Source organism: Grammomys surdaster, unplaced genomic scaffold (genome assembly GCF_004785775.1).
Source record: "Grammomys surdaster isolate TR1022 unplaced genomic scaffold, NIH_TR_1.0 125834, whole genome shotgun sequence".
NCBI classification, from domain to species: domain Eukaryota; kingdom Metazoa; phylum Chordata; class Mammalia; order Rodentia; family Muridae; genus Grammomys; species Grammomys surdaster.
The window spans coordinates 478616-505046 of record NW_021620662.1 but is presented as its reverse complement, the minus strand read 5'-3'; the positions used below and the strand labels follow the sequence as shown (position 1 = coordinate 505046).

At 42.2% G+C, this 26431-nt stretch overlaps 1 protein-coding gene across 2 annotated transcripts in view; it reads left to right on the top strand.

Annotated features, from left to right (window-relative positions):
• The window catches only part of Sh3d19 (SH3 domain containing 19), a 158930-nt gene that overhangs the window by 101746 nt on the left and 30753 nt on the right, over nt 1-26431 (top strand). The window contains exons 3-9 of one of the 2 annotated variants that reach the window (XM_028789504.1): nt 6444-6484; nt 10533-10572; nt 12008-12050; nt 14636-14774; nt 14900-15053; nt 15783-16781; nt 25626-25733. In XM_028789504.1, the coding sequence (XP_028645337.1) occupies nt 10557-10572; nt 12008-12050; nt 14636-14774; nt 14900-15053; nt 15783-16781; nt 25626-25733 (1459 nt within the window). In that variant the 5' untranslated portion in view covers nt 6444-6484; nt 10533-10556. The remainder of the gene's footprint in view (nt 1-6443; nt 6485-10532; nt 10573-12007; nt 12051-14635; nt 14775-14899; nt 15054-15782; nt 16782-25625; nt 25734-26431) is intronic. The other variant, XM_028789506.1, reaches the window with a different exon arrangement.

Below are 26431 nucleotides of genomic sequence, written 5' to 3'. Positions count from 1 at the left end.
CCAGAGCCCACTGATCTCCATGGCCATTGTGTAGAACACATCCTGGGAGGGTGACCTAACAGAACAGAGGACTATCTGTGGTTACAGTGGGAACGAGAATGAGTTTCAAAAGTACAAAGGGTCTGTGGTTCACTTGATGCTTTAAGAGACGAGGACAAGAGGTACTCTGTGAGACTTGGAATGTTTGCTAAATGGAAATAGTAACTCCAACTGGCATGCAAAATATTTATATTTTCAAGATAGGATTATGTGGCTCTAGGCCAGCCCAGCAGGTCAGTACCTCTGAAAGTTTCAGCCTGGTTGGGCATGGAGCATGGTTGGTAAGACGCCTGATTGTCATGGATGAAGCCCTGAGTTCAGTCCATAGCACTGTATAATCCAGGTGTAGTGACAGGTGCCTGTAATTCCAGCATTACAGAGATGGAGACAGGATGGTCAGAAATTCAAGGTCATCATCAACTACATAATTAGTTTGAGACTAACCCAGAACATATGAGATTTTATTGCAAAAACAACAACAACAAAAATTCAGCTACATATATTATGAACTATAGAAATTTCAGTATCAGAAATTAGGGGAGGAAATATAACATTTTTAAATCTAATAAGTGCCAGCTCTGTGCTAATATAATTTTACATTGTTTTCCTTTAAGTTTTGGCAGCCAGCCCAAAGATGGACATATGTTCATTTTACAGGCAGAGAAGTAACAGGAAGTAAATGGAATTGCCTGCTCAGAGGAGTGGAAGTAGGTCTCTAGCTGGCTGTAGGTTGTGTACCTTTTCTGGACATTGATGTGGCTCCAGTCAGCACATAGACAGATCCCATCCTGCCAGCCCAGCTCTCCCCACAAATATGAATAGAACTTGTTGAAATTAGCCATACCTACCCTTTATATCATTTGTTTATCTTTGGAAAAGATGAATATGAAAGTATCTGGTGAAACTTGGTATGTATTATTGATCCTTTTAAAGAATATTTTTACTTACTCTTTGACAATCCCATACCTGTATAGACTGTATCTTAATCGTATCTACCCAAAGCCTCCCTTCCCCTGGCCTGCCCCTCAACACAGCCCCCCACCACCACCTTGATACCCTTTCCTTTCTTTGTATGGCCTATGGAGTCCAGTAGTGCATCTGCATACTCATGGTATCATGATCTTAAAGATTAGAAATTCACTTGTCAGTAGTGACCAAAAGTGTGGGAGGGGATTTGAATATATACTATATATTCATATATATATACACATATATATACACACACACACATATAAATATATATATACACACACACTCATATACATACACTCATATATTTATGACTTTTAGATTTCAGAGACTGAATTACACAGGGCCTTAGTTTGATTTTGTAGCCTTACTTTTGCTTTACTTCGTTGTTTTTTTTGTTTTTGTTTTTGTTTTTTTGTTTTTAGTTTTGAGGCACAAGCTTGCCAAGTAGTTGAAGCTGACCCATAACTCACTATGAACTCTGGCTAGCTTCAGATTCACCAGCAAGGGCTGGGATTATAAGTATGCTCATCACTCCCAGATTAGAAATTCTTTTTTGTCTTGTCAGCATTTTTAATTTTAGCAAAACCGTCCCTCAGTGCTGGAGATGTAGCTCAGTGATAGCACATGGATGAACGTGTGTCTGTCTCTGGAGAGCGGTCAGCTCCTCAGGGGTAGAAAGTTACTCCAGTTGGATCACAATTCATTTTCTTTGTTTTGTTTTTTAAAGATGGAGTTTCATGTTGCCTAAGTTGGCCTCAAACTCATTCCGTAGCTGAGGGTGAGCTTGAAGCTCCTTCTGCCTCTTCTTCCATAGTAATGGAGTTCTGGGCCTGTGCTTCCACATCCATTGTATCCACATACGCTAGAAATCAAGTCTTGTGCTAAGCAGCGCTCTGCCAGCCAACTCCCTGGGCCCCTTTTCCAAGGCTTTATCCCCTACCTCTTTTTTTGTTTGTTTGTTTGTTTTGTTTTGTTTTTTGTTTTTCGAGACAGGGTTGCTCTGTGTAGCCCTGGCTGTCCTGGAACTCACTCTGTAGACCAGGCTGGCCTCGAACTCAGAAATCTGCCTGCCTCTCCCTCCCAAGTGCTGGGATTAAAGGCATGCGCCACCACCGCCCGGCTATCCCCTACCTCTTAAGTGTGAATCTTATCCAAATCTTAGAACTTGAAGACTCTGTTCAGCTATGCCTTCTCCTGTTCTTCACAGTGTACCACATTGAGCCCAATAGATTGTGATGCAGTATTAATTTAGACTGCTAAAATATCATTATTCCTTTATATCCATGGAACAGAATACTTGCAGAACAGTCCTTCCTTTTCTCTGTTACATAACATATTGCTTTAAGTCAAAAGTTAATACATAATGGTACAGGTTCCATCCAGCACACACAAAACAGAAGCACGAGCAATTCCATAGCTCACTTGGGTTCTTTTGGGGATGCAAATTAGACTAACCGTAGCTCTGTTTATAAAATTACAAGTAATTATATTTTTCTGAAATGTAATAAAAAAAATAGGTCGTATTTGTTTCATTGTGGATGAGGAATAAAATTTGGAGTATGAGAAAAAAGAAGAGAATGGGAACTCAGTATAGTCAAATTGTATTATGTGCCTATAGAAAGATGCCATAATGGAACCCACTTTGTTTCTTTGTTCATTGGATTTCCGGGACATGTTGTATATCCATATCCCAGGCTGGCCTTCAGTTTACTATATAGCCTGGCCTGGCCTTTGGTTTACAGTCCTTAAACCGAAGTACCTTAGCTTCCTGAGTATTAATGTGATTATGGGCATGACCATATACCCAGTCAAAATCTATTACTGTATAAAATTACTGTATGCTAAAGATATATCTATGTAGAGATATATAGATTGAGACATATAACTCAGTGGTAGAACCTTGATTGCCCTGCCTAAGCCAACAGGTTCAGCATCATTAAGAAGAAGAAGAGGAAGGGGAAGGGGAAGGGGAAAAGGAAGGGGAAGAAGAAGGGGAAGAAGAAGAAGAGGAAGAGGGAAAGGAGAAATCATCATCATCATCATCATCATCATCATCATCATTATTATTTGGGCCAGGCCAGTGGGTCAGAGAGTGCTTCCTTCCAGAGCAATCCCTGGAAGCCACATGGTGGAGAAAACTAGTCTCCAAATTTGACCTCTCACCTCCACATGCTCACTATAGGACGGACAAATGGACACACAATAAATAAATACAAACACAATTGTTTTGACTGTAGATAATTCTGAGCTCTGAACATCTCACTTGTTCAAAGGCTCGTTTCTTAGAATGACTGACTTTCTGTGTTCTGTCGCGGGAAGACTTCCTTCTCTACCTTATGTTGGTTATACTCCCAATTTTCTAGAGACCTATTGTTTCTAGAAACAATTTCCTCCCTTCTTATCCCTCCTGCCTCAGCCCATTTCCTCACACCTAGACCCTGATCTTGTCATCCTCTGTCAAGACCATCTTGCCTTGCCAAACAGAAGTGGTGGCGCTGGCTTCGATCCCGCCCACATTGCCCCGGCTCTTTATTTGCTGCTTCCAACACTGGCTCTCAATAGTGCTTTTAGGTGTCACAGATGGAGGAGGCAGAACATGGCTGCTGCTACTCAGTCAAATTTCTATTTTCAGGAAATGTGGCATCCACAAGGTGTAGAGTTCAGCGAACTAGCACATCCTGTGAGTAACTCTGAAAGTCTCTTATCTGAAACACCTAGGACTTGGGAGTCTTTCAGGTTTTAGGGTGTCTGAGTGAACTTTGCCTGTGAGCTATCCCTAAGAGGGCGGAAGGTTTCCTTTTGGAATTTCAGACCAAGGATGCTCAACAGTGACATGGGGTGTAAAGGAGACTTAAAACAGTAGAAATGTATTATCTCCCTGGTTTTGCTGGAGTCGGTAGATGACTTAAAACACCACTGATTTTGCTGAAGTTGTGGTGGCAGGAGGCCTGTGTTCCTCTGAAACCCACAAGCAGTACCGTCCTGCCTTCCTGGTGTCAGTGGTCACCGGTAGCCTTTGGTGGTTCTAGCTCTGAGCAGCACTGTTAATGTCCTGTGGAGCTCTCCCTGGGTATCTCTGTCATCTAAGCATCCAGTCGTATAGGATTGTGTCCTGTATGATTTTACCTTAACTAGTAATATTTGTAATGGCCCTATTTGAGGTAAGTCACACACAGAGGTACAGGAGGTAACATCTCTAACACAGCTTTGTGGAGGGAGATGCAGGTCAACCATAACATCCCCTCGTTCCATCCCATCAGTACACCGTACAGTTAGCCGAGAGACTGTAGTGTACTCAAAGAGCCCTTCTCCCTAACCTACACACGTATACGTTAGCTTTCCACCTGATTCTTTTTATTTACATATACTCTCCCCCCAACCCCGTGTGTGTGTGTGTGTGTGTGTGTGTGTGTGTGCGTGTGTAGATGTGGGTATGAGCATTGTGTGCCAAGGTGTCCATGTGGATAAAGGAATCTTCTACCCTTAGGGAATACAGTTTCGAGATCTACCTCAGGTCCTTAGTAACAAGCACCTGTACTTGTTGGCCAAGCCTCAACTTACTCGCTTCTCAAGAGCTGTAACTTCTGCATTGCCTTATTATTAATTTGCTTTTCAGGTAATTGTTTTACAGAAGGCCTTTAAGAACTCTATCAGAAGTCAATAGTACGAAAACATTTCTTGCTTCCTGCTGTCAGGGAGCTTCAAGAACCTCCTTCTCTTTCTGAAACAATGCATTGTCTTAGTTAGTCATTCTCAGCCTTCCTAACACTGCGACCCTTTAATACAGGTCTTCCTGTTGTGGTGATCTCCAAACGTAAAATTATTTTTGTTGCTATTTCATAACTATAAGTTTGCTACTGTTATGAATCATAATGTAAGTATCTGATATGCAATCCACAAAGGGGTCTCCACCCTCCCTTTGAGAACCGTGTCCTAGTTCATTCTGTGCTACCGTTACAGAATGTCATAGACTGGGTCATTTATAATGGGTAGAAATTTATGAGCTCCTGGCTCTTTGGGCAACTGAGATGTCAACAACTGAGGAACTGGGATCTGGAGAGGGCTTTTTTCTTTATGGAAGGCAAAGTGGCAGTGATAGAGAGCTTGTGTGAACAGGAACCAAATCTAGCTCTTCTGAGGTGAATTCGCTCCTGTCTACCTGATGACAGCAGGACCCTTACAGCCTGGTTTCCTCTAACCAGGTCCTTCCAATACTGATTGATTAGAGTTAAGCTTCTGATGCATGCTTTGTAGGAGACATGTTTAAACCATAGCAATTTAATTCTTAAAGAGCCCTCCTTTAAATAAACTGATTCCAGAAGTTTCAATTTTCCTGCTTATGAAACAAGGTATATTTTGAAAGAACATACATTTTAAAACAAGTATCTTAGTTACTTGTTTGCTGTGAAAAAACACCATGACCAAGGGATATAAAAGGAAAGCACAAGGAAGCATTTAATTAGGGTCTTGCTTACAGTTTTATGACCATCATGGTGGGAAGCAAGCAGGCATGGTGCTGGAACAGTTGCTGAGAGTATATCCTGGCTAGAGGGGGGGCGGGGGGAGGGGGCAGAGAGAGAAAGAGACAGAGACAGACAGACACTAGGCCTGATGTGGGCTTTTGAAACCTCAAAGCCCACCCCTAGGAACACAGCTCCTCCAACAAGGACGAATCTTCTAATCCCTCTCAAACAGTTCCAAGATCTGGTAACAAATCATTCAAATATATGGGGGGTAGGGGAGGGGGTGTCATTCAAGCCACCACAGCAAGTATAATTTTAAAAGAACGTTCTAAAAAATAATAAAGAATGTTAGAAACAAATTCTTCGTTGTTCCCCCCACTCCCAAATCCTCTCCTTAAACTGGTTGGTTTTGTTTTGTTGTTTGTTTTTTCATGTTCCAAAACCATTTGATTTGAATAGAAACAACACTAACATCAAACACTTTGTAGCTAGTGAGTCTTGGCCTGTGCATAAGCACTGGAAGAAGTCGTTGCAATCCTTCCAAGAGCACAAAGACAGCAGGAAGCCACAGCCAGCTGCTGAACTTGCATTTTTGGGTTGAGGTGTTTGAAAGCCTGATCTAAAGAAGAAACTGTTGGCCCTTAGGTTAAACTGATATTCAGATAATGTATTTAGCTGCTGTAAGGTCGTAGGAGAACTATGTAAAGCTCTTGTGAGCATCGTGTAATAATACTGTCTGATGAGGAGGAGTGTCCGGAGCTTTACTGGGAGATGTAATTTGTAAGTTTCTATGAAAGCAATTTTAAGGCATTGTAATATAAAAGGCAATTGAAGGTTTTTCATTAATTTTTGTTCTGTAAAGAGGCCAGTAACTAATGTCTTATGCCCCTAAGAGACCTGGCATTGTGAAAAACTATTCTCCACAGAATTGATGAATGTGTAATACATTTTCTCTCTCTCTTTTTCTAGCCAAGGACCCCTGTCATCCATTAGAGCTGTAATCAAGAGATGTAAGTTTGTTTTCTTCTGCCCTGTATTTTCCTCTGTAGTCATTATAAATGATGGTTGAGATTCCCAGCAAGTGATTGTATATGATGAATCTATCAAGGACCCGACAAGTATAGCTTCTCCTAAGAGTTAATAATGTATTTTTGACAGCAGGTTTTTCACTAGCATTGCTTGAAAAGCCAGTATCTCAGAATTATACTTTTCCCTCATACAGTCAAGCAACCTAAAACAAATCTGGAGCTGGGCATGGTGGACATGCCTATAATCCTAGCACTTGGGAGGTGGAAAGGGGGAATCCAGAGTTCACAGTTATCCTTGGCTACATAAGGAATTTGAGGCCAGCCTGGGCTCTATGAAACCCTGTCTTAAAAAACAAAACCAGAAACCTTAATCTGGCAATCCAGTATCAACAAGCAGGTAGAATTTTGTATAATATTTTTTCTAAAGTAAGAAGTATCTATCTGCTGAGTTTAAAAAATATTAAACCCTGGTCTAGAGAAATGGCTCAGTGGCTAATATCACTGGCTATTCTTCCAGAAACCCTGGGTTCAATTCTCAGCACCCACATGGCAGCTCACAACCATCTGTAACACCAGTTCCAGGGGATCCAGCGCCCTCTTCTGGCCTCCACAGGCACTGCATACATGTGGTACATAGGCATGCAAGTAAAACACTGATACACATAAAACAAAAAATAAAAAATATCAATTCCTATCTTTTTTGGTTAATTTAGTCTCTTTATGAAATTTTCAAAAGCTATATAAACACAGCCTGGTGGTGGTGGTGCACACCTTTAATCTCAGCACTTGAGAGGCAAAGATAGGCAGTTCTCTGAGTTCAAGGCCAGCCTGGTCTACAGAGTGAGTTCTAGGACAGCCAGAGAAACCCTGCCTCAAAAAACTCAGCAGATAGATTAGAAGAAGGAGGAGGAGGAAGAGGAGGAAGAAGAAGAAGGAGAAGGAGAGAGAAAGAAGGGGTGGGGGGGAGAGAGGGGGGGTCTATATAAATGCCTATAAAGATAGGCTCATATTTCTACATATAGAAATAAAAGGGCCATAGTCGAATTCTCTCCAAACTTAACATTTATATTTTGTGTCTTTACCTCTTGGCTGGTATTTTATAATTTGCTGTTGGTATAGAATTTTAATTTTTTGTAAATAAAGGCTCCGAAAAGGTCCTTTATTTAAACAGAACATGAATTCCCTGTTACAGAAAAAGTAAAGACAGGGTTTTAGATGCTTTACTCTAAAACTGGAGTGGAGATTACCACACTAAAAAGTAACATAGCCTGTGTTTAGGAATATAGCTTTTAATATTTATTACGAATTTAAAGCATCCACACGTCATAAAGAACATGACTTTGAACAATCACAAGGAAAAGTCAATATGATGGCAGTTTATAAAAATCTGATGTCTTGGCAGAGAGAAGGTCAGTGGTTAAGAGCTGAGAGGAATGGGGGTTCTCAGCACTCGTATTGGGAGGAAAAAGATACAAGAGACAGAGACCTATGGTGACTCTTACAGCTCTTCCCTTTAAGGGCCAGTAATGGAAGAGATATGTGGTCATCTTTGTAAAACCTCGCCTGCTGAAGAGAGAGCTGGTGTCTTCCCTCCTTCCTGGGATGTGGGGACTCTGATAGGAGTTGTGCTTTGTCCCTGACTCCCTAGGTTCCCCAGGATGGAGTTTGCTTAGACCGTGCAAGGTAAAGAGAAGGCAGTTGAGGATAAAGGGGCGGGACAAACTCAAAAAGCATGGCCGGAGTTGTGGAAAAACCAGGAGACGGCTGCCTGTGGGGCTGTAAAAGGATGCGAGGCCTCGAGGCTGAGGAAAAGGGGCGAAGACCAGGCCTGTGGGTGCCATACCTGTGAAGTCAGTGGAGACAGCAGCCACCATAGAACAGTTCAACATTGAATAGAACCAAGTTTGGGAGTAAAAATAAACGAAGGAGGGGCTTGTGTTCGAGACAGGAAAGTCAGTCAGAAAAATCTAGCAGAGAGAACCTGGTTGTCGATTCTGGCGAGGATGAGGATGGCTGGAGGGGAAGCAGTGATCTGGCAGAGCAGCCTGGGACGCAAGAGAGGAGCTGCCACAACGGCCCCGGCAGAGGGAGGGAGGAGGAGGAGGAGATGAAGCAAAGGGGTTTGGGGTTCTAATGACCAATTCCTTTTAATTCCTATCTGTCACTCACATGGTAAGAAACTACACGTGTCTGCATTTGCTCTGATGCTAAACAAGGATAGATGACAGATGAATACACTGTCCTCATGCGTATAAACATAAAGTGAGGGATAAATAACCCCGCCCATTCTCCCTCTTGCCTATTCTTTAAGAACATTTGTAGGGCTGGCAAGATGGTTCAGCAGTTAAAAGCTGGATGCTCTTCCGGAAACCCTGAGTCTGATTCCCAGCATTCACATGGCAACTCACAAGCATTTGTGAGTCCATGCCTAAGTGATCCAGTGTCTTCTGGCCTCTGTGGGCACCTGGCACTCATAGAATACACAGACATACATGGAGGCAAAACATCCGTACACGTAGTTACTGATGGCTGTGAGCCACCATGGTAGGTGCTGGGTACCATGGTAGGTGCTGGGTATCCAACCTGGGTCCTATGGAAGAGCAACCATTGCTCTTAGCCATTGAGTCATCTCCCTAGCCCCTAATTTAAATAAAGCAACAAACAATTTTTTAAAGGAAAAAGTTGTAAATTTTTTTTTATCATAGCAGCCAATTAAGATGTCCTATTTACTAGTCCAGAATCAGTCATCTAAACCTGGCAAGAAGACAGCCTTCGTTCTTTCTTAATGTAACATTACACAGCCAGTTGCTTTTTTAATTCCTTAATAATGATTCTAGTTCCAGTCTATCGTGGAGTTTTGTGCATTCGTTCTTTGACTCCTAAATATTTTTTAATGTTTTTTACAAGTGCTAATTGGATATATCTGACCTTTTTGTTGTTTATTTGTTTACTTTGGGTTTTTTAAAGACTGGGTTTAGACCAGGTTTTTGTTACATAGCTCAGGCTAGGCTGGAACAATGTATACCAGGCTGGCCTTGAACTTATAGTGATTCTCCTGCCTCCCAAGTGCTGGGATTATAGGCGTGTGCCATAACCCTTGGCCTTTTCATTAACTTTTAGACAAACATATTCCTAGAATTCAGATTTCTCCAACTCTGCTTCCATACCAGGAGCTGGGAGCTGTGTCGCATTAGAGAGTAGCACTGTCGGCAGATTGTGAGCTGACCCTGATTTACAGCTGAAGGGAAGCTGAAACCAGGGAGGTTTGGTTCACAAGGTAGAGCTGCGATGTGGATGAGGCTTCCAGACTTGAAGGCACGAGTTTGCTGTTCTGGATGCCCTTGATGTCATATCACTTGCACCTGCTCACTCCCTGTCCAAAAACCGTAGCTGTTGAGGTTTTATTATTGTGACTTTTACCAATAGGGTGGCTCTATAGTAAGGACATTTATAATATATAATCTTTCAACATATTTGTTTCCTCTAGTTATCTAAGAGATTATTTGAAATTATTTAGAATGAGAACTAATAACCAACTCACCCAGTTCTACAAGGAGCTAAAGTATGTGGAGCAGCAAGCTGCTCCCAGCCTTGTGGGCCGTCACACCTGTGTGACCATGGGTTGCTCACACCTCTCACACCTGTGTGACCATGGGTTACTCACACCTCTACGTCTCTCCCTACGGTCTGAGGAGGATCAAAGATGGTCTGTCCAGGCTTATGATCCTACCAAACCTTAAAAGGTTCTGTGTTGGTGGTAACATTACAAATTGACATCTCAACTTTGTTCTTACCATCTGAAATGGTGGCCCATCAACTTTCTTTTCCATTTAAGTGTGCAGAATGGGGGGAACCTGGAGATTTTGCCCACAAGGGGATCTTTAGAATGTGCTCCTTGAGAATAGACTCTCTTAGGGTCAAAGCAACACGGTAGGTGGTCTTGTTGCTGAATTCCTTGTAGAGCATAGGCAACTGGCTCACCCCTTTCCCTCCCTCTCCTCTTCTGTAACCCCTTCTTTTTCTCCCTTAGCATTCATGACTAGTGTACAGCACAATGCCCCGCGGAAGAGGTATGTTCATGCAGGAAGACTGGAGTCTTGGGGAAGTGCTGTATCTGCTGATTCCAGCTTTAGTGGTGATGGTGGGCATATGACTGCAGCAAGCGTGGGTGATTCTGACGCAGTGAAACCTTCTCACCAATCAGACATTTCTCAGAGCTCTGACCTCTCCCGTTCCAGTAGACAACATTCTTTCATGTCGCTCAGCTTTGACTCTCATGTCATTGGAGCCCGATGACTCTATGAGCATAGTCCAAGTCGAGATCCAGACATGGGTTTGGGTTTCCAATACTGGGGGTTCAGCCTTTGCAGCCCAACATTGGTTCAGCTGCCCCAGCTCTGAGAGTATCCCAGATTTCATTCCTGCCTTTACTGGTCTCAGCTCTGGCAGCCATGCTCAGAGGAAAGTTGGAAGATATAATGGAGATGCATGTTTCCAATCTTTCCAAATCAGAAGCACTTGGAAAGTGTAGTGGAGAGGTACTGAAAGCTACCTCCCAAGTAGTCTGTCTCTCAAACAAATGCCCTTGTACACAAGTCTTTACAGTAGAGTACTTAAAGATTCCACCTGCCAAAGGGATCTTTAAAAATAGAGGTAATATTCCATTATGTTAAAAAAGAATTTCCAAAGGTGACATGATTTTCCTGTTGAATTGATTTGCCTTATAAATATAACTCAGGAAAAATGTAAGCCATAGAGCTTAAATTTGAGTCAGGTGAGTAGACTCATAATGTAGTCCTGGCCAACCTGGAACTTACTATATAGACCAGGCTAGCACGGGGCTCACAGAGAGCTACCTACCCCTGCCTTAGCACTGGGATTAAAGACGTGCAACACCACACCTAGCTGCCATGGAGATTTTTGAGTTTGAGACTTAGGGGAAATTCTTGATTATTCCACACACAAAAAACTGTGTATTATAAATGTGATCATGAAAGAGTTTTGATTATATTTATTTATATTGTTATTATTATTTAATAAAATTACTGGAAAGGTCAGAAAAATTTTAAAAGTAGGTAAAGTTTCATTACGTCTCCACTTTTTACAATAGTAATAAAACCGTTGTGTTAGGCTAGTCCTGTAGATGAAATTTATTTTTTCCTCCCATTGTTACTTTATGATGTAATCTCAATGCCCCTACCCTGCGGTTTCTATCGAATAACTCTTTCCTTTGTTCAGTCTTAACGCTGTGATTCTCAGAAATATAAACAATATTTTAGACACTATTCGAAATCTATTATTCTCTTCTGCATTCAAATACATGATTATAATTAACTGTGCCATATTTAAAGATCACTCTGATTTGTTTTTTTAGCAGTATTAAAAGTAATGTCGTCTATATGTGTCCTGTATAAATTAACTTCTTTCTAATTATATACTGTATAGAAACTTAATCTTTATTGAATCTACTTATATGGTGCTACACTAGTTTATTTTTTCCCATAGCTTCTCGGACCTGTATTCAAAGTGAACTTCATCGGGATAGGAGGTATGGTTATATTTATAATAGAGAGTATAATCTGACAGTATGAAGTATCATCAATCGGCAGATTATTTTACCTTCATAAGCAGTGCTGTGCTGAGTTCTGCCTCATCAACACATCTCTGAATTCATATATAAGTTTTGGAAATGAAGGCTTTGCTTGATAGAAATGACACAGGCCTTAAAAGATTCTTTTGTATTTGCTGAATTCAATTTTAAAGTAATTATTAAACAACTATTGTATGTAAAACTTTATTATAATGATGTATAGAGAATATTTTCCTTATAAGTGCTTAACAACTGTTGCCCAGATATATGGATGGGGGCGGGGCATATGCTAATAGTAAAGAATGAGAGAAGAGGCAGGCTGAATGGGTATGTGGATGAGTACACGGTAGACGGTTAATTAGAAAGAGAGTGATAAAGCCAGGCGGTGGGGCGCACACCTTTAAGCCCAGCTCTTGGGAGGCAGAGCCAGGTGAATCTCTATGAGTTCAAGGCCAACCTGGTCTATAGAACAAGTTCCAGGACAGGCAGAGAAATCCTGTCTCAAAAAACTAATATAATGTATTTATTACATATATACATATATATGTATTGTGTGTTGCATATATATTAGAGAAAGAAAGACAAAATGGTGAAAAAGAAGAAAGTAAAAGGATGGATGGATAGATAGATAGATGGATAGATGGATAGATAGAAAGATAGGAGGATGAATGAACAAAGGTAGATAGACAAATAGGGTGGACAGGTGGATAAAGGAATGGATACAGCTTTATGTCGTCATCCCTGCTTTAAGCTTTTCTAAAGTACAGTAAAGGATAATGGGGAGGGGCTGGAGAGATGGCCCAGTGTTTACTCTTCCTGAGGAACTGGGTTCAATTCCCAGCACCCATGTGGCAGCTCACAACTGTCTGTAACTCCTGTTCCAGAGGATCCAACACCCTAACGCAGACATACATGCAGTCAAAACACCAGTGTACACAAATACAAATAAATTATTTTTTTAAAAAAGAAAAGAATAATGAAGAACAGGGACTATTTGGGGCACTGGAGAGACGCGACAGTCTCACTCAGTAGCCCAGGCTAGCCTGGAGCTCATTATGAAGCTTTTGTTTCAGTCCTCCTGCTTCAGCTTTCTGAGTGCTGGGATTGCAGGTGTGAGACACTTATCCCAGAAGAAAAAGAACTTAGGCTGAGACAGAATGATGTTCAAATCCTGACTTCTGCATTTTCCTACCATATGCCCTTGGACAAGCCACCACCCCTCCTTAGCTTCCGTATCCCTCTCTGTAAAATGGTGCTGGTCACACCCACCTCACAGCTTGTCATAAGGCTTAATGTATATTTCTAGGTGCTTAGCATTAACTGCCAACTCTTACTAAGTTACAAAAGGCAGTCAGTGGGGGTTTTAGGGAATACAGTTCAAACTTAATTAGTGATAAGTTTACCATATTTCATAGGCTAGCAGGAGGATGTGTATATGTACACAATTTTCTATTTTCATAGAGTACTAGAGAAGACAAAACAAATATCATTATCCATGTTTGTTAGACACGAAACCGAAGTTCAGAAAAGCTGACTAACTTACCCAGCTTACTAACTTACATAGGTGGAGTTTGCTAGAAGAGCAAGTTGAAAATTAAACATAAAAATGTAGACTCAGAATCCAGATGTAGTGGTGCTGCTCTTTAATCCCAACACTCTGGAGGCAGAGGCAGGTGGATCTCTGTGAGTTCGAGGCCAGCCTGCTCTACTAGTGAGTTCCAGGGCAGCTGGAGCTATGTAGTGAGACCCTGTCTTGAACAAACAAACAAAAACAAACAAAAATGAGTAAGAAAAGAAGGTTTTTCTGAGTCACTATGATGCAAGTTTTCCAGATGAATCAAGTCATGTACAAAATACAAAACTGACTAGAGTATGTTTACACACACACCAAATTCTCAAAGTGAATGAATAAATTTAAAGCATTTTAAAGGTAGCTTCCCCAGCACTTGAGAGGCAGAGGCAGGTGGATTTCTGAGTTCGAGGCCAGCCTGATCTACCGAGTGAGTTCCAGGACAGCCAGGGCTACACAGAGAAACCGTGTCTGGAAAAAAAATAAAAATAAAAACAAACAAACGAAAAAAGGGTACCTTCAAGTTGGGGGCAGAGATGGAGTGAGAACAGTGTTATTCGTCACATGATAACTTCCATTCTGTGTATACTTCCTCATCACAGAAAACCAAACAAGTCCACTGGCCACTGTGTTTTTCTACTTTAAGCCACATATTTGTGCTATCTGCTAGCCAACAGCGGAGCTATGGAATAAAGCTGAGAGGCCTTAATTAGCCCTGTCCTGTCAACCACAGCAGAGTTAAGCGCCCAGGGGCCTAATTCTCCAGCATTCAAGGTTCATGGAGGATGATGGCCTTCCTGGCGATTCTATGCAGCCACCAGGACCACAAAGGCCATTCTGAGACCTTTAATGCTTTGATGCTTCTTTAAAAAGTGGTTTAACCCCCCCCCCCCCCCCCCCCCCCCCGTGAGTCTCTAAACATGATGCTAACTTGTGTCCTACCTGAGAACCTTACTGAGGCTCCATCTTCCAGGCGCCCAGAGATCACCATCGTGGCAGCAGAGCCACTGAGGCCGGCCTCGTGGTTTCCAGGTGCTCCACCACCAGGACTGGGATTTCCCTCCACGCCTGTAGCAGGCCCTTGGAGGCCCCAAGACTTGGTTCCTGCTGAGGTGCGTAAACACCACGTCATCTCTTTCCATTTTCTTTCTTTCAAATTACATTCAAAGATTTTCACAGTGAGGCTGTAGGCGTTATTGCCCATAGACATAGGAAATTTTCATTCTTTGCTTTCCAGCTCCCGCCCTCCTATGAACAAGTGATAAAAGAAATCAACCAAGTCCAGGTGAACTCCACAAATAACAATAATGCTGCTGCCACTCCAAGAAGCACTATTACTTCTGCAACGCAGACCGACTTTCCAGAAGAAATAGACAGCGATCCACCTCCAAGTAATGCATGTAGTCTGTCTTCCCTGATTCTGACCTAGTTCTAGGGCCGTGATCAGCCAGGCCTCCTGCCTTTAAAATAACTTGCAAGTCGTGCATAATTTATTGAATCTTGCTTCCTAGGCCTTGTGATCTGATCACTGTGTGCTTTCTTAATTTGGATGCGCCGTGATTGCTCTAATAGATCTTTCTTGAGGGCTGTAACCCAGTCTCTCATCCAGCTCACAAAAACACAGACACCCTCTGTTTAACTCACAGTGTGCATTAGCGCAGGTCCCCTTTGTTTCCATTGAGAAGGATTTTCTCAATAATAATAGCTATAGGAAATAAGCATCTCTCAATAAATAAAGGTGTTTAGTAAGGTCATCTTGGTAAGATGCCAAGGGTGACTGTTCTCTGGGCTTCTTTAGAGTATTTCATTATTCAGGCAACAGAGATGAGAGCGACTTGCCTTGGAAAGTAAACATTAAAGTTGTTGAGTTTTGACAACCAGGTTTGTGTGATGTCTAATGAGAGCCAGGAGTCTAATGGTATTTTAAAATATACGATGACTACATTATAAAAACAAATGCAAGTTGAACCATCATTTAAGCTGACTTTGAACAGTTCCTAGTGGAAACCATATCTCTTGGTAGCCTATCTGTATATTTTTAAATTTGTATAGCTCCTATTAAGTTTTTGCTTTTCAAATGATAACACCGTAACTTTGCCCTGTTCCTTTGCTCCTGTCAGCACTACAGGCACCTCTCAAGCCTCTCCAGCCTCTCCAGCCATCACCGGCAGCCTCAGCTGGTAATCCTCCCTCAGGTGTGGCACCTTTAATAGTCTTTGATATTTGTGAAGAGCAAAACTGTCCTGAAAACCCCAGTGCTACGAGATGTCCAGTGCCAAGACCAAGATCAAAAAGCAACCTCAGACCAGTAACTAGGGATGCTAACAGTAAAGAAAAAAACATCCCAAAAAGCCCAGTGACCCCCAGAGAAGACTGGCCACCCCAGTGTCTGCTGGACAGCACCTGTAATTTAGATAGTCAGGCAGTGATGAACATTATGAACACAGAACAAAGCCAAAATACCATTGTTTCCAGGATCAAAGCATTTGAGGGTCAAACAAACACAGAAATCCCAGGATTGCCCAAGAAACCTGAGATTATTCCTCGCACGGTTCCCCCGAAGCCTGCTGTTTCCTCAGGGAAACCCTTGGTGGCGCCCAAGCCAGCTGCTAACAGAGCTTCTGGAGAATGGGACTCGTGGGCCGAAAACAGGCTCAAGGTGACTGCCAGAGAAGGGCTCACCCCATACTCATCACCACAAGAAGCTGGAATTATCCCAGTAACCAAACCTGAATTGCCAAAGAAACCAATTCCTGGCCTTACACGAAGCATGAACCATGAGACTTCTGGAGGAAGACCCATGGCCGAGAGCCCTGATGTGGGGAAGAAAATCCCAACTCCTGCTCCCCGGCCTTTGCTGCCGAAGAAATCAGCCTCCCCAGATGCCCCACCGTATCCTTCGGTTCCACCAAAACTGGTTTCTGTTCCTCCCCGACTCTCAGTAGCATCACAAGCCAAAGCGTTCAGGTCACTTGGAGAAGGGCTGCCATCCAGTCCCCCAGTTCCAGCTCCACAGAGCAAAGCCCTAGGGGACATCGACCTCATCAGCTTTGACGATGACGTATTGCCCACCTCGGGGAGCTCAGCTGAAGAACCCATCAGTTCTGAGACAGTTCTAGGTGAGTAAAAATTTGAAGTGGAAAACCTGAGCTCACAGTGGTGTCTTTAGTTTCACTCACTGTTTTGGTGTTCAGTACATATATATATGTATAGAGGTATGTGCACATGTTTCAAGATGGTATAAACAAAAAATAAGAGACATGGTCACAGAGACAGGGAAGGAAGTAAGAGACATGGTCACAGAGATAGGAAAGGAAGTAAGAGACATGCTCATAGAGACAGGAAAGGAAGTAAGAGACATGGTCACAGAGACAGGAAAGGAACCACACTGAGTGGACAGTGGAGACCCATGGAAGAGATACTAGAACACATTGATTTTATTACAGCAGGCAGACATAAGCAGACCGGGGACCAGTTTTTTGCTGGCTTCCTGAATTAGCAGGTTGAAGTTCAGGCCTCACTTGAAAGGATCTGGAAACACAGCTTTAGGAGGATGAAATGGAAGCTTCACAAATGGAGAATCATTTGCTGACCCCACAGGGGTCCTAGCTGAGAGCCAGGAGCCCAAGGAGAGATCCTGGAAAAGTGATACCCAGAGCCAGGACACACAGACTAGAAGATTCTTTCCCATAATCCTCCCAGAATATCTTGGCAATGCAAATTTCTGTAACTAAAACTCAAAAATTGTAAGGGTACTGCCAAGATCAAGATAATTAAAATACCCAAAGGCAGGGAGAATGTTTTCTTCACACTGTTCAGATAGCAAAGCTTATCTGTCTGTGACATAAAGTTTATCTTTAATTTGTCAGACCAAGCTGATCTGTGTCTCTATGGAAAAATTCCTTTTACTGTTGTTTACTTATTTGGATGAAATTTGTGGGCATATAAACTTGATAGTATTTTCCAGATTTTAACTGTTATAAATATTAAGCATACCTTAGAATACTGTAGAATACACACAGTTTCAAAGACCAAGTGTGGCTAAACAGGATAGCTCTGCACTCGAGGCTGAGTTTGGAAAATCCCAAGTTTAAGGACAACCTGGGCTACATCTGAGACTTGTCAAAAAGAAACAAAAAGAAAAATCTGAATACCATGTGTCTCAAACTTGGTAACAGACATATTTGTTAAATGTTTATTATGCACACAACATTATAACTGGCTATAGCATATAAAGCAAAAAGATACATCTCTTATCCATAAAAGGCAGAAGGAGAGCACTAGGCTATATTGAGCTTCTGCTGATGGTCTGTACACTGTGACAGGTGCTATTTTTATTTCAACTCAAACTAATTTGACTTAAGACAGCCCTCTGTGTGGCATCAATGGCCTCACATTGCAGATGAAGTAAACAGACTGAAAGACTATCAGTGCCTCATGTCATAAAACTGTTTCCCCAGCCAAGGCTCTCAAGTAATTGTGTGTGTGTGTGTGTGTGTGTGTGTGTGTGTGTGTGTGTGTTTGTGTGAGTATGTGTGTGTATCTGTGTGTGTCTGTGTGTAAGTGTGTGTGTGAGAATGTATATGTGTGTGTATTTTGTGAGTATGTGTGTTTGTATGTGTAAGCATGTGTTTATGTGTGTGAGAGTGTGTGTGTATGGGGGGGTGTTTGTGAATATGTGTGTATGTGTGAGCATGTGTTTGAGTGTGTGTGTTTGTGTTTGAGAGAGTGTGTGTGTGTCTGTGTATGTGAGTCTGTGTGCGTGTTCACTTTGATTTGGTATCCTTGGGGGTCAAGCCCAAGGCTTCATTCATCATGCTACCAACTAATCTACATTCCCAGCCCCCAGGTACAATCTTTTTATTCTAAGTCCTGTTTTTCACATTATGTTTGCTACCCAGCACTTTCAGGACTCCCTAAATTAACAAAACCTTATAGACTATTTTAGTGTGTTGCTAATGTCTTTTAATCTAAACCTTTTGATGTTTCAAGTGCCAGAGAAGGGCAGGATAGGAAAACAATATAAACCAGAGGTTGTCTTTTTAGAACCTGCTAGGTTCTGTGGGGACAGAAACTTGGTTAAAAATGCTGAACATTCCTTCTATATTATAAAGCAGATCATGACAGAGATCTTCAGACAGGAAGCTGTACAGAAAGCATTTGGCGTGGCTACAGTGTCATGCCTCAGCCTCACACTTGGCCTCACACACAGCATGGCTGCAGTACCATGCTCACACCCAGCCTTTTCTGCATCTTGATTTCTACCTCTTCATCACCCAGCATTTAATCATCAGGGTTCTCTCTTGGCAAGATGTATCATTTGTATGCCTGACTTTAACCATTGCTCTTGACTGTGGAGTCACAGGGAGCCCCGTGCTTATCTATTTGTAAACCTGCCCCTCCTATATTTCACCTCACTTGGTGACAGCCTCACACAGTCTTCCCTAGAGAGACAGAGAGGCTATCCCTGAGTCTTCTCACTGTACCGCAGAGTATCAAGCTATTTGGATTGAGGGTAGAGCCGTCTCTCACAATTGCTGTGTGCCTTTTAGCACTTCCCTCAGCTGGACAGTACCTTTCTTTTCTCATATAAAGCACCATAGTAGTACCCCTGGTAGGGGAGAGTACCGGGGCTGCTGTGATCGCCTAGGAGTGTGCTGCCACCATTGCAGCCTGGGAAGTAGTGATAACTTCACATCCGTTAAATCACCATTGCTTGCTTTACTGTGACCCATCCTCAGAACCGCCTCACTCCTCCCATTCCTATATACTGCCCAGTTTCAGTCTTTGTTCTGGATTACTGCCACTTCCTTCTAAGCTCTTTCAAGCCGTTCATCATCTCCTGAGCCACAGCTGCTCTAGGGATTTTCCCAGAGTGCACACTGACACCGGCCCAGTGACTCCATATGCTTGTTACCCTCCAGAGACCTTCAGAATCACCTCAGCCCTCAGTACTGATAAATTTTTTGTTTGTTTTTTGACTGAGGATTCTGTGAGGGTTTCCTGGTATTTCGGTGGCATTGTCATTATAAGTAAATAAATGGTCTCTGTGAACCCTTGCCTAAATAGTCCAGGCATCAGCCAGAACTAGAGAGAGGAATGCAGAAGAAAACTCAGAAGTCTGTCTTTGGGCCTCTTTGTCTTCCCTCAAAAATAATGAGGAACTAATAAAGCATTCATAAAATGAAGTTGCCGTATTAATCTCAGGAAATAGAGATCAGAAAATACTGACACTGTGGAAACATTGTAAAGATTAGGAGAATTATTAAAGGAAAACTCATAAAACAGACAATTTAATATTGGATTCATTTCATAGGTAGAATGCCTTCCAGGTTAATGTAATAAAGCCAAGAAGTATTAGCAATTCCACTTCTAACCCTTACAAATCATACCTAGTTGTCAAAAAAAAAAAAAGAAAAAGCAGAATGCTTCTACTGTCAGCTCCATTATACAGACCGGATTAATAGTTTAGTGACCAATCTCTGCTATTAACAGAACTCTGGAGAGAGAAATGACAGAAAAGCAAGCTAGAGATGGAGAAACTAATTACAGTGACAAGCGTATTATTACAGACAGCTAATGGACGGAAGAAATCACCAGTGTTTTTATCAGCCCAGTAATGAAGACCATGCCTAGGTATAAAGAAGCCTGCTTGTTTGGCGACATGTGTAGAGTAATTGGTGTTGAAATGGGAAACCAGAAAGAAGACAGAGTGAACACGGCAAATGAGAATATAGGAAAATGCCATTGACTTCCCTAGATTTGGACAGAGTGTTTCTCTTGTGATGCATGAGCAGTCTCTGATAGAATTATCTCCAGGAGGTTATTAACCACCTATAGACCACAAGATTCTGAGAACCTGATGCAGCCTGTGCATCTTTTAATCTCCTTTCAAAGGGTGTCCACTAATTCTTCTATGAACAGTTAGAGGTACATCTTTCAACATGTCAAGACCACTCCTGGGCTCTAGATTAATGTTCTAAAGAACATTGGAGATAATGCACATATGTCTTAGTTATCGTTCTGTTGCTGTGACAAAACACTATGATCAAGGCAACTTATAGAAGAAGGAATTTATTTGGGTCTTATGGTTTTGGAGGGTTAGCATCCATGATGATCATGGTGGCAGACAGGAAGGCAGCCAGGCAGCCAGGCAGCCAGGCTTGGTGCTGGAACTGTAGCTGAGAGCTCACATCTTAATCTGAAAGTAGGAGGCAGAGAGAGACACACATACTAGGAATGACTCTTTTGAAACCTTAAAGCCTGCCCCAAGTGACACGCCTTCTTCAACAAGGCCACACCCCCTAATCCTTCCCAAACAGTTGCACCAGCTGAGGATCAAATATTCAAACATGAACCTATGGCAGTCGTTCTCCTCTGCAGTCTATGCAGATTATGTACACCTACAAAGAATATTGGAAATAAGTTTCAGTGGGCTGCTTGAATGAACTATGGTGTGATGCAGTACAGTAGAGTATCATGTAGTACCGAGACACCAAACAAACCTATTGTTTCCTAGCCTCCATATATTTTATTCATTTTTTTAAAGTGCAAGGTTCAGGGATTAGGGATGTATCTTAGTTGGCAGAGTGTTTATCTAGGATACATGAAGCTCCGAGTTTAACCTACAATTCTGTGTAAACCTGATGTGGTACATGCCTGTAATTCCAGCACTCAGTGAGGACCAGGAGGCTCAGAAGCTCAAGGTTATCCTCAGCTACTTAGTGAGCTTGATACATAAGATGTATCACTGTATATCAAACTATGTATCACTGCCCAGAGTACATAGACCCTGTCTCAAAATAAATCACAAAGATGAAGAATGGTGTTCCTGGTATTTTAGTTACTGATTGTGTTAAGTCTTAAATGATATATCTAGAAGGACTCTGAGAAGATGGATGGAAGGAGGCCTGATTTTCATTTTGTGTTGAGTCAGTTAAATTGTGTAAGTGCTACCTTTAACAAAATCATCTTCTTTACTTGTTTCTCCTTTCTTTCTTTTTCTTTTTTCTTCCAGTCAGGATTTTATCACCATGTAGCTCAGTTTGCCATCAAACTTGCCATCCCCCTGCCTTTACTTCACAGCTCCTGGGATCATGAGACCCCACGTCCATCCCAATCATTTTTCTTCTTTCTTTTTTAAGATTCTGTTTGCTTATTGCATGTATGAGTAACACGTATGTATCTGCATTCCCCAAGGTCACTAAAGCCGTTTTTATTTTTATAGCTTATTATTGTTGCCTTGGAAAAGCAATGAGATTTATTGACAACATCTCTTCAGATTAATAGTCCAATCTATTGTTTCTTTGTATCTAATATCCCTACCTTTAAAACTATAGTCATTTTTGAAACCATTGAAAAAAACATACTTGGGGCAGGGGGGAAGGTTCTTTCTTACAGTGTATTTTTTAAAATATATATATTTGCCATCTATTTTTATCTATTTTTTCTTCTCTCTCTCTCTCTCTTTTTTTTTTTTTTTTTTTTGGTTTTAGTTTTGGTTTTACAAAACAAGGTTTTTCTATGTATCCCTGGCTAGATTTGAACTCAGATATTTGCCTGCCTCTGCCTCCTAAGTGTTGGGATTAAAGGCATGTGCCACCACTGCCCAGTTTTGTTTTGTTTTTTCAATAATAAAATGAAAGTATTTTGGAGTTGAATACTCAAAGATTTCACCTGTTGTTGCCCCTGTATTTTGCTTTTGTTTCTAAAAAATAAAAGAAAGGAATAGGAAGGAAGGAAGGAAGGAAGGAAGGAAGGAAGGAAGGAAGGAAAGAAAGAAGGAAGGAAGAAAGGAAGAAAGAGATCCTATAACGTATACTCCCAGAAATATTTACTTCTAGTGTTTTTTGTTCCTAGAGTAATTTTCTAAAAATAAAGCTTAGGAGCCAGGCAGTGGTGGCGCACGCCTTCAGTCCCAGCACTTGGGAGGCAGAGGCAGACGGATTTCTGAGCTCGAGGATAGCCTGGTCTACAGAGTGAGTTCCAGGATAGCCAGGGCTACACAGAGAAACCCTGTCTTGAAAAACCAAAAATAATAATAATGCCCAGGACCAAAGGTCACGAACTTTAGCCCTTTAAACATAAGTCAGTGCTGTGGCTTCTGGGCCGTGCCTGCAGTCCACAGACACAAAGGGAGGCGCCATGCTTGCTTTGTATGTTGCCCACACTCAGGGAAAAAAGTCGACTTCAGCGGTTGAGGGTGTGACTCATTAGAGGGGACGTGACTGTCCTGCACAGGTCATCATTGAGATAAAGACCAAGCCTTTGATCCCCCTTGCTTCTCAGCGATTTGGAATGGTGCTGTTTGTCCTCTTTTGGTGTCACATGGATCTCGGCCCAACACAACATGCAGATAGCCTCGTGACTCAGTGAGCACAGCTGGGGCCCATCAGCACATGGGCCTGCCGATCTGCAACGATGTCACGCTTTTTCACCGGGGCATGCATAGCAGAACAATTACATGTGACCGAGTCAGTTATTTAAAAGGAGCTAGTGACAGGAAAACTAAGAGGAAGAAAGAGGGTAGGAGTGTGCATCTGGGACACTGAGAGCACTTTGCATATAAACTGTAGCATCTCTTCTTGTGTTTAATCCTTAAACCAAAGTGGCTGACCCTCTGACAGGATTGCTGAGTTATGCCTTCTAGAGAGTGCAGGGTTAGGGGCAGGGTTTCCTGCGGCTGGCCTCCCCTGTAAGCTGGATTTGGATGTTCCTGTGCCAGCCTCCTCAATACCTTTTGACAAGCCTTTCTCCACACACAACCCACCCGAGCCATCGCCCTGCACACGCCGACTGGATGTGAGAATGTATAGGTATCATTAGTGGCGCAGAATTCAATTTCAGGCTCAACATTTTCTTCTCCCTCCAAACTCACCCAGCAAACATGGTTGGCCAAAAAACTATACCAGTAACAAACATATTAGGGATGCCAGAAACAGCAATTACAGCAGAAATATCACATGATAGGTTGACTACACTGAACTTGATTAGCCTTGATTATTTTAACTAGTCCTTCTCCAGCAGAAACAGATCCCTGAGAGAGATACTGGCAAATGGGATGTAACCACTGAGGGGTTGATGAGGGTTAAGGGTGGTTAGAAGGAAGACCAGGCTTCTGCAGCATGTAGAGGAGAAGGGAGGCTGACAGTCCCAGGTTCCAGCAGGCCAAGGGAGGAGCAGCACAGAGGCAGAGAAGGAGAGATGAACAGACAGGGAGATGCTGTAGAGCATACCGTTTTCTTTTTACTATTCCGTTGATTTTCAGGTCTCCCATCTCCTCCTCCTCCTTCTCCTCCTCTTTCTCCTCCTCTTCTTCTTCTTCTTCTTATTATCATTTTTGTGGGAAGAGAGGGTGACTGTCTGTCTGTGTCTGTGTGGTGCACACACTTGTGTGCATGCAGAGTCCAGAGACTGATCTCAAGTGTCTTCCTCTGCTGCTCTCCCCCTTTTGTCCTTAAACAGGGAAGCCAGCGCTCCCCCTTCCTGCTGTATTGGCTTGCCAGCCAACCCCAAGGACCCTCTAGTCACTGCTTCCTCAGTGCACAAAGCTTTTTGCTTGGATTCTAGGGATTAAACCAAGTCCCCATGTTTGCATGACAAGCCTTTTACCAACTGACCTCTTTCCCAAGCTTTGGGTTCTCATTGTTTAAAAAGAAATCTATAGGAGCTGGGGAGGTGCTTCCGTGGGTGTGAGTGCCTGCCTGCTGCACAAACAGGAGGGTCTGGATTTGGATCCCCAGCTCCACAGAGAGTCCAAGTATGCGCCTGTGCATCTGCAATCCCAGCTTAAAGTGGGGTAAAGATAGATCACTGGAGCTCACTGGCCAATCAGCCTAGCCAAAAAAAGCAGCCAGCTGGAGATTTGATAAGATAGCCTGCCTCCAAGGGGTAAGAGTGATACAGCAGGTTACCAGGCATCCTCTTCTGACCTGTGTAACATGTAGTGTGCACTTGATGTGAACCAGCACACACATAGGAAGGCACGCACAAGCATATTCCATGCTTACAAACATTTTTTAAATGTTATTTATATGGGCAGGGAGTGCTTCCATGTGTATTTATGTATCACATATGTGCCTGGAATCAGTGGAGGCCAAGAAAGACAATGGATCTCCTGGATTGCAGTTACAGGCCCGATGTGGGTGCTGGAAACCAGATTCTCTGCAAGAGCAACAAGTACTCTTAAGTGCTAAGCCGTCTCTCCAGGCCTACATGCAAACATTTTTATAGACATATTTCTAAACTAATGAAAAGAGCATTTACATTAAAGTTCATTTCTTTCTGTTTAAAAAAAAATGGGTTTACAGTTGTTCTGATTTAAAATGCTTACCCTAGGCATATCTGATTTACTTAAAATAAATTAATGAAGATGGAGAAATGCTAAGTCGTATATCTTTGCCCCAGAGTTAGCTATTTGAAGGGAGATGTTTTATTCTTGGAATAAAACCCTTTTTACTTCCACATTATGGAAGTGTGGCGTCACTAAACTGACTCTGAGACGGCTGGGCCCTTCTCAGTGTCCGGTCATGTGAGGGGAGGAGGAGGCTGCTGGTGAGCCAGTGGGCGTATATGGTAGCCTTGCACAGGGACATGCAGAGCCCTCCTGGGGGCCTGGGGCGTTGCTGTTTGGAAAGATTGCTTGTTGCAGTTGCCCCTCACTCGCAGGCAGACATTTATGAAATGATTACACTCCCCTGAAAGCTAGCTTCTACATAATTCAGGATTGTCCTGGATCTCTCTCATCAGAGAGGAAGAAAGCCATATGAATTATTTACGGGGTACTAAATTATTTCCTTTTATGAGCTCCAACTTTGTTTTTGTCTCTGCAAACTGAGATTTTGTTTATCCATGAATAGTTTTCCCTGGGGCATGAGAAATATGACTCTTAAATTATGAATGAGGCTTTTTTGTTTGAATCTGTGTTAACTAAAACATGCAAAATAAACTATGTTTTTCATTAGATCCCTTTCAGCTCCCCACAAAACCAGAAGCAACAAAAGAAAGAGCAGGGCAGCCGGTGCCCACCAGGAAGCCTACTGTAATAAGAATCCCAGCCAAACCAGGAAAATGTAAGCTCTTCTGTGTTCCTAATTTACTCCTTCAAGAGTCTAGGAGAAATCTGAATTAACTTATCAATGTCTGCTTTGGAAATTACACATAACCTGCTGTTTGTTATTCACGGTCATGGACATCCTGGAGCAAGGTGTTCTTTCCCAATTCTTTGGAGAATTATCACCAAGAATGTGTGTTCTGTCTTTCTTTAAGGTTGATTTTAGACAAAGAGAGTAAGAGACTGTGAATCTGGGAACAATCATAGTATCCTGTATCAGTGCCTCTGGTAAAGATGGTAGGAAAGAGGTGAAGCGAATAGCAAATGAAGTTATATATGTGTATCAGGGGTGTACTGTTCCAGTCAGCTCAGCCTTCATATGTGTGAATTGTTCAAAGCCTTAGAAATATCTAACAATTATTCTTCTTAGAATGACTAAATTGCAAAATACCATCTTAAAATTTTTATAACCCTAGATTTTTGTGTGCACACTTAATTGATTCTTTTAAACATACAGTAAATGAAATTTTATATCAGCTTTAATTGTACTTAAAATTTTTGATAGCTAGGGCTGGGGATGTGACTCTGTTGGTAGACTAATTGCCTAGCATGCTGGAAGTCCTGGGTTCAATTCCAGGAAGTGTATAAAACAGGGAGAGATGGAGGACACCTGTAATTCTAGCACTCAGAAAGTTATGGCTAGAGGATCAGGAATTC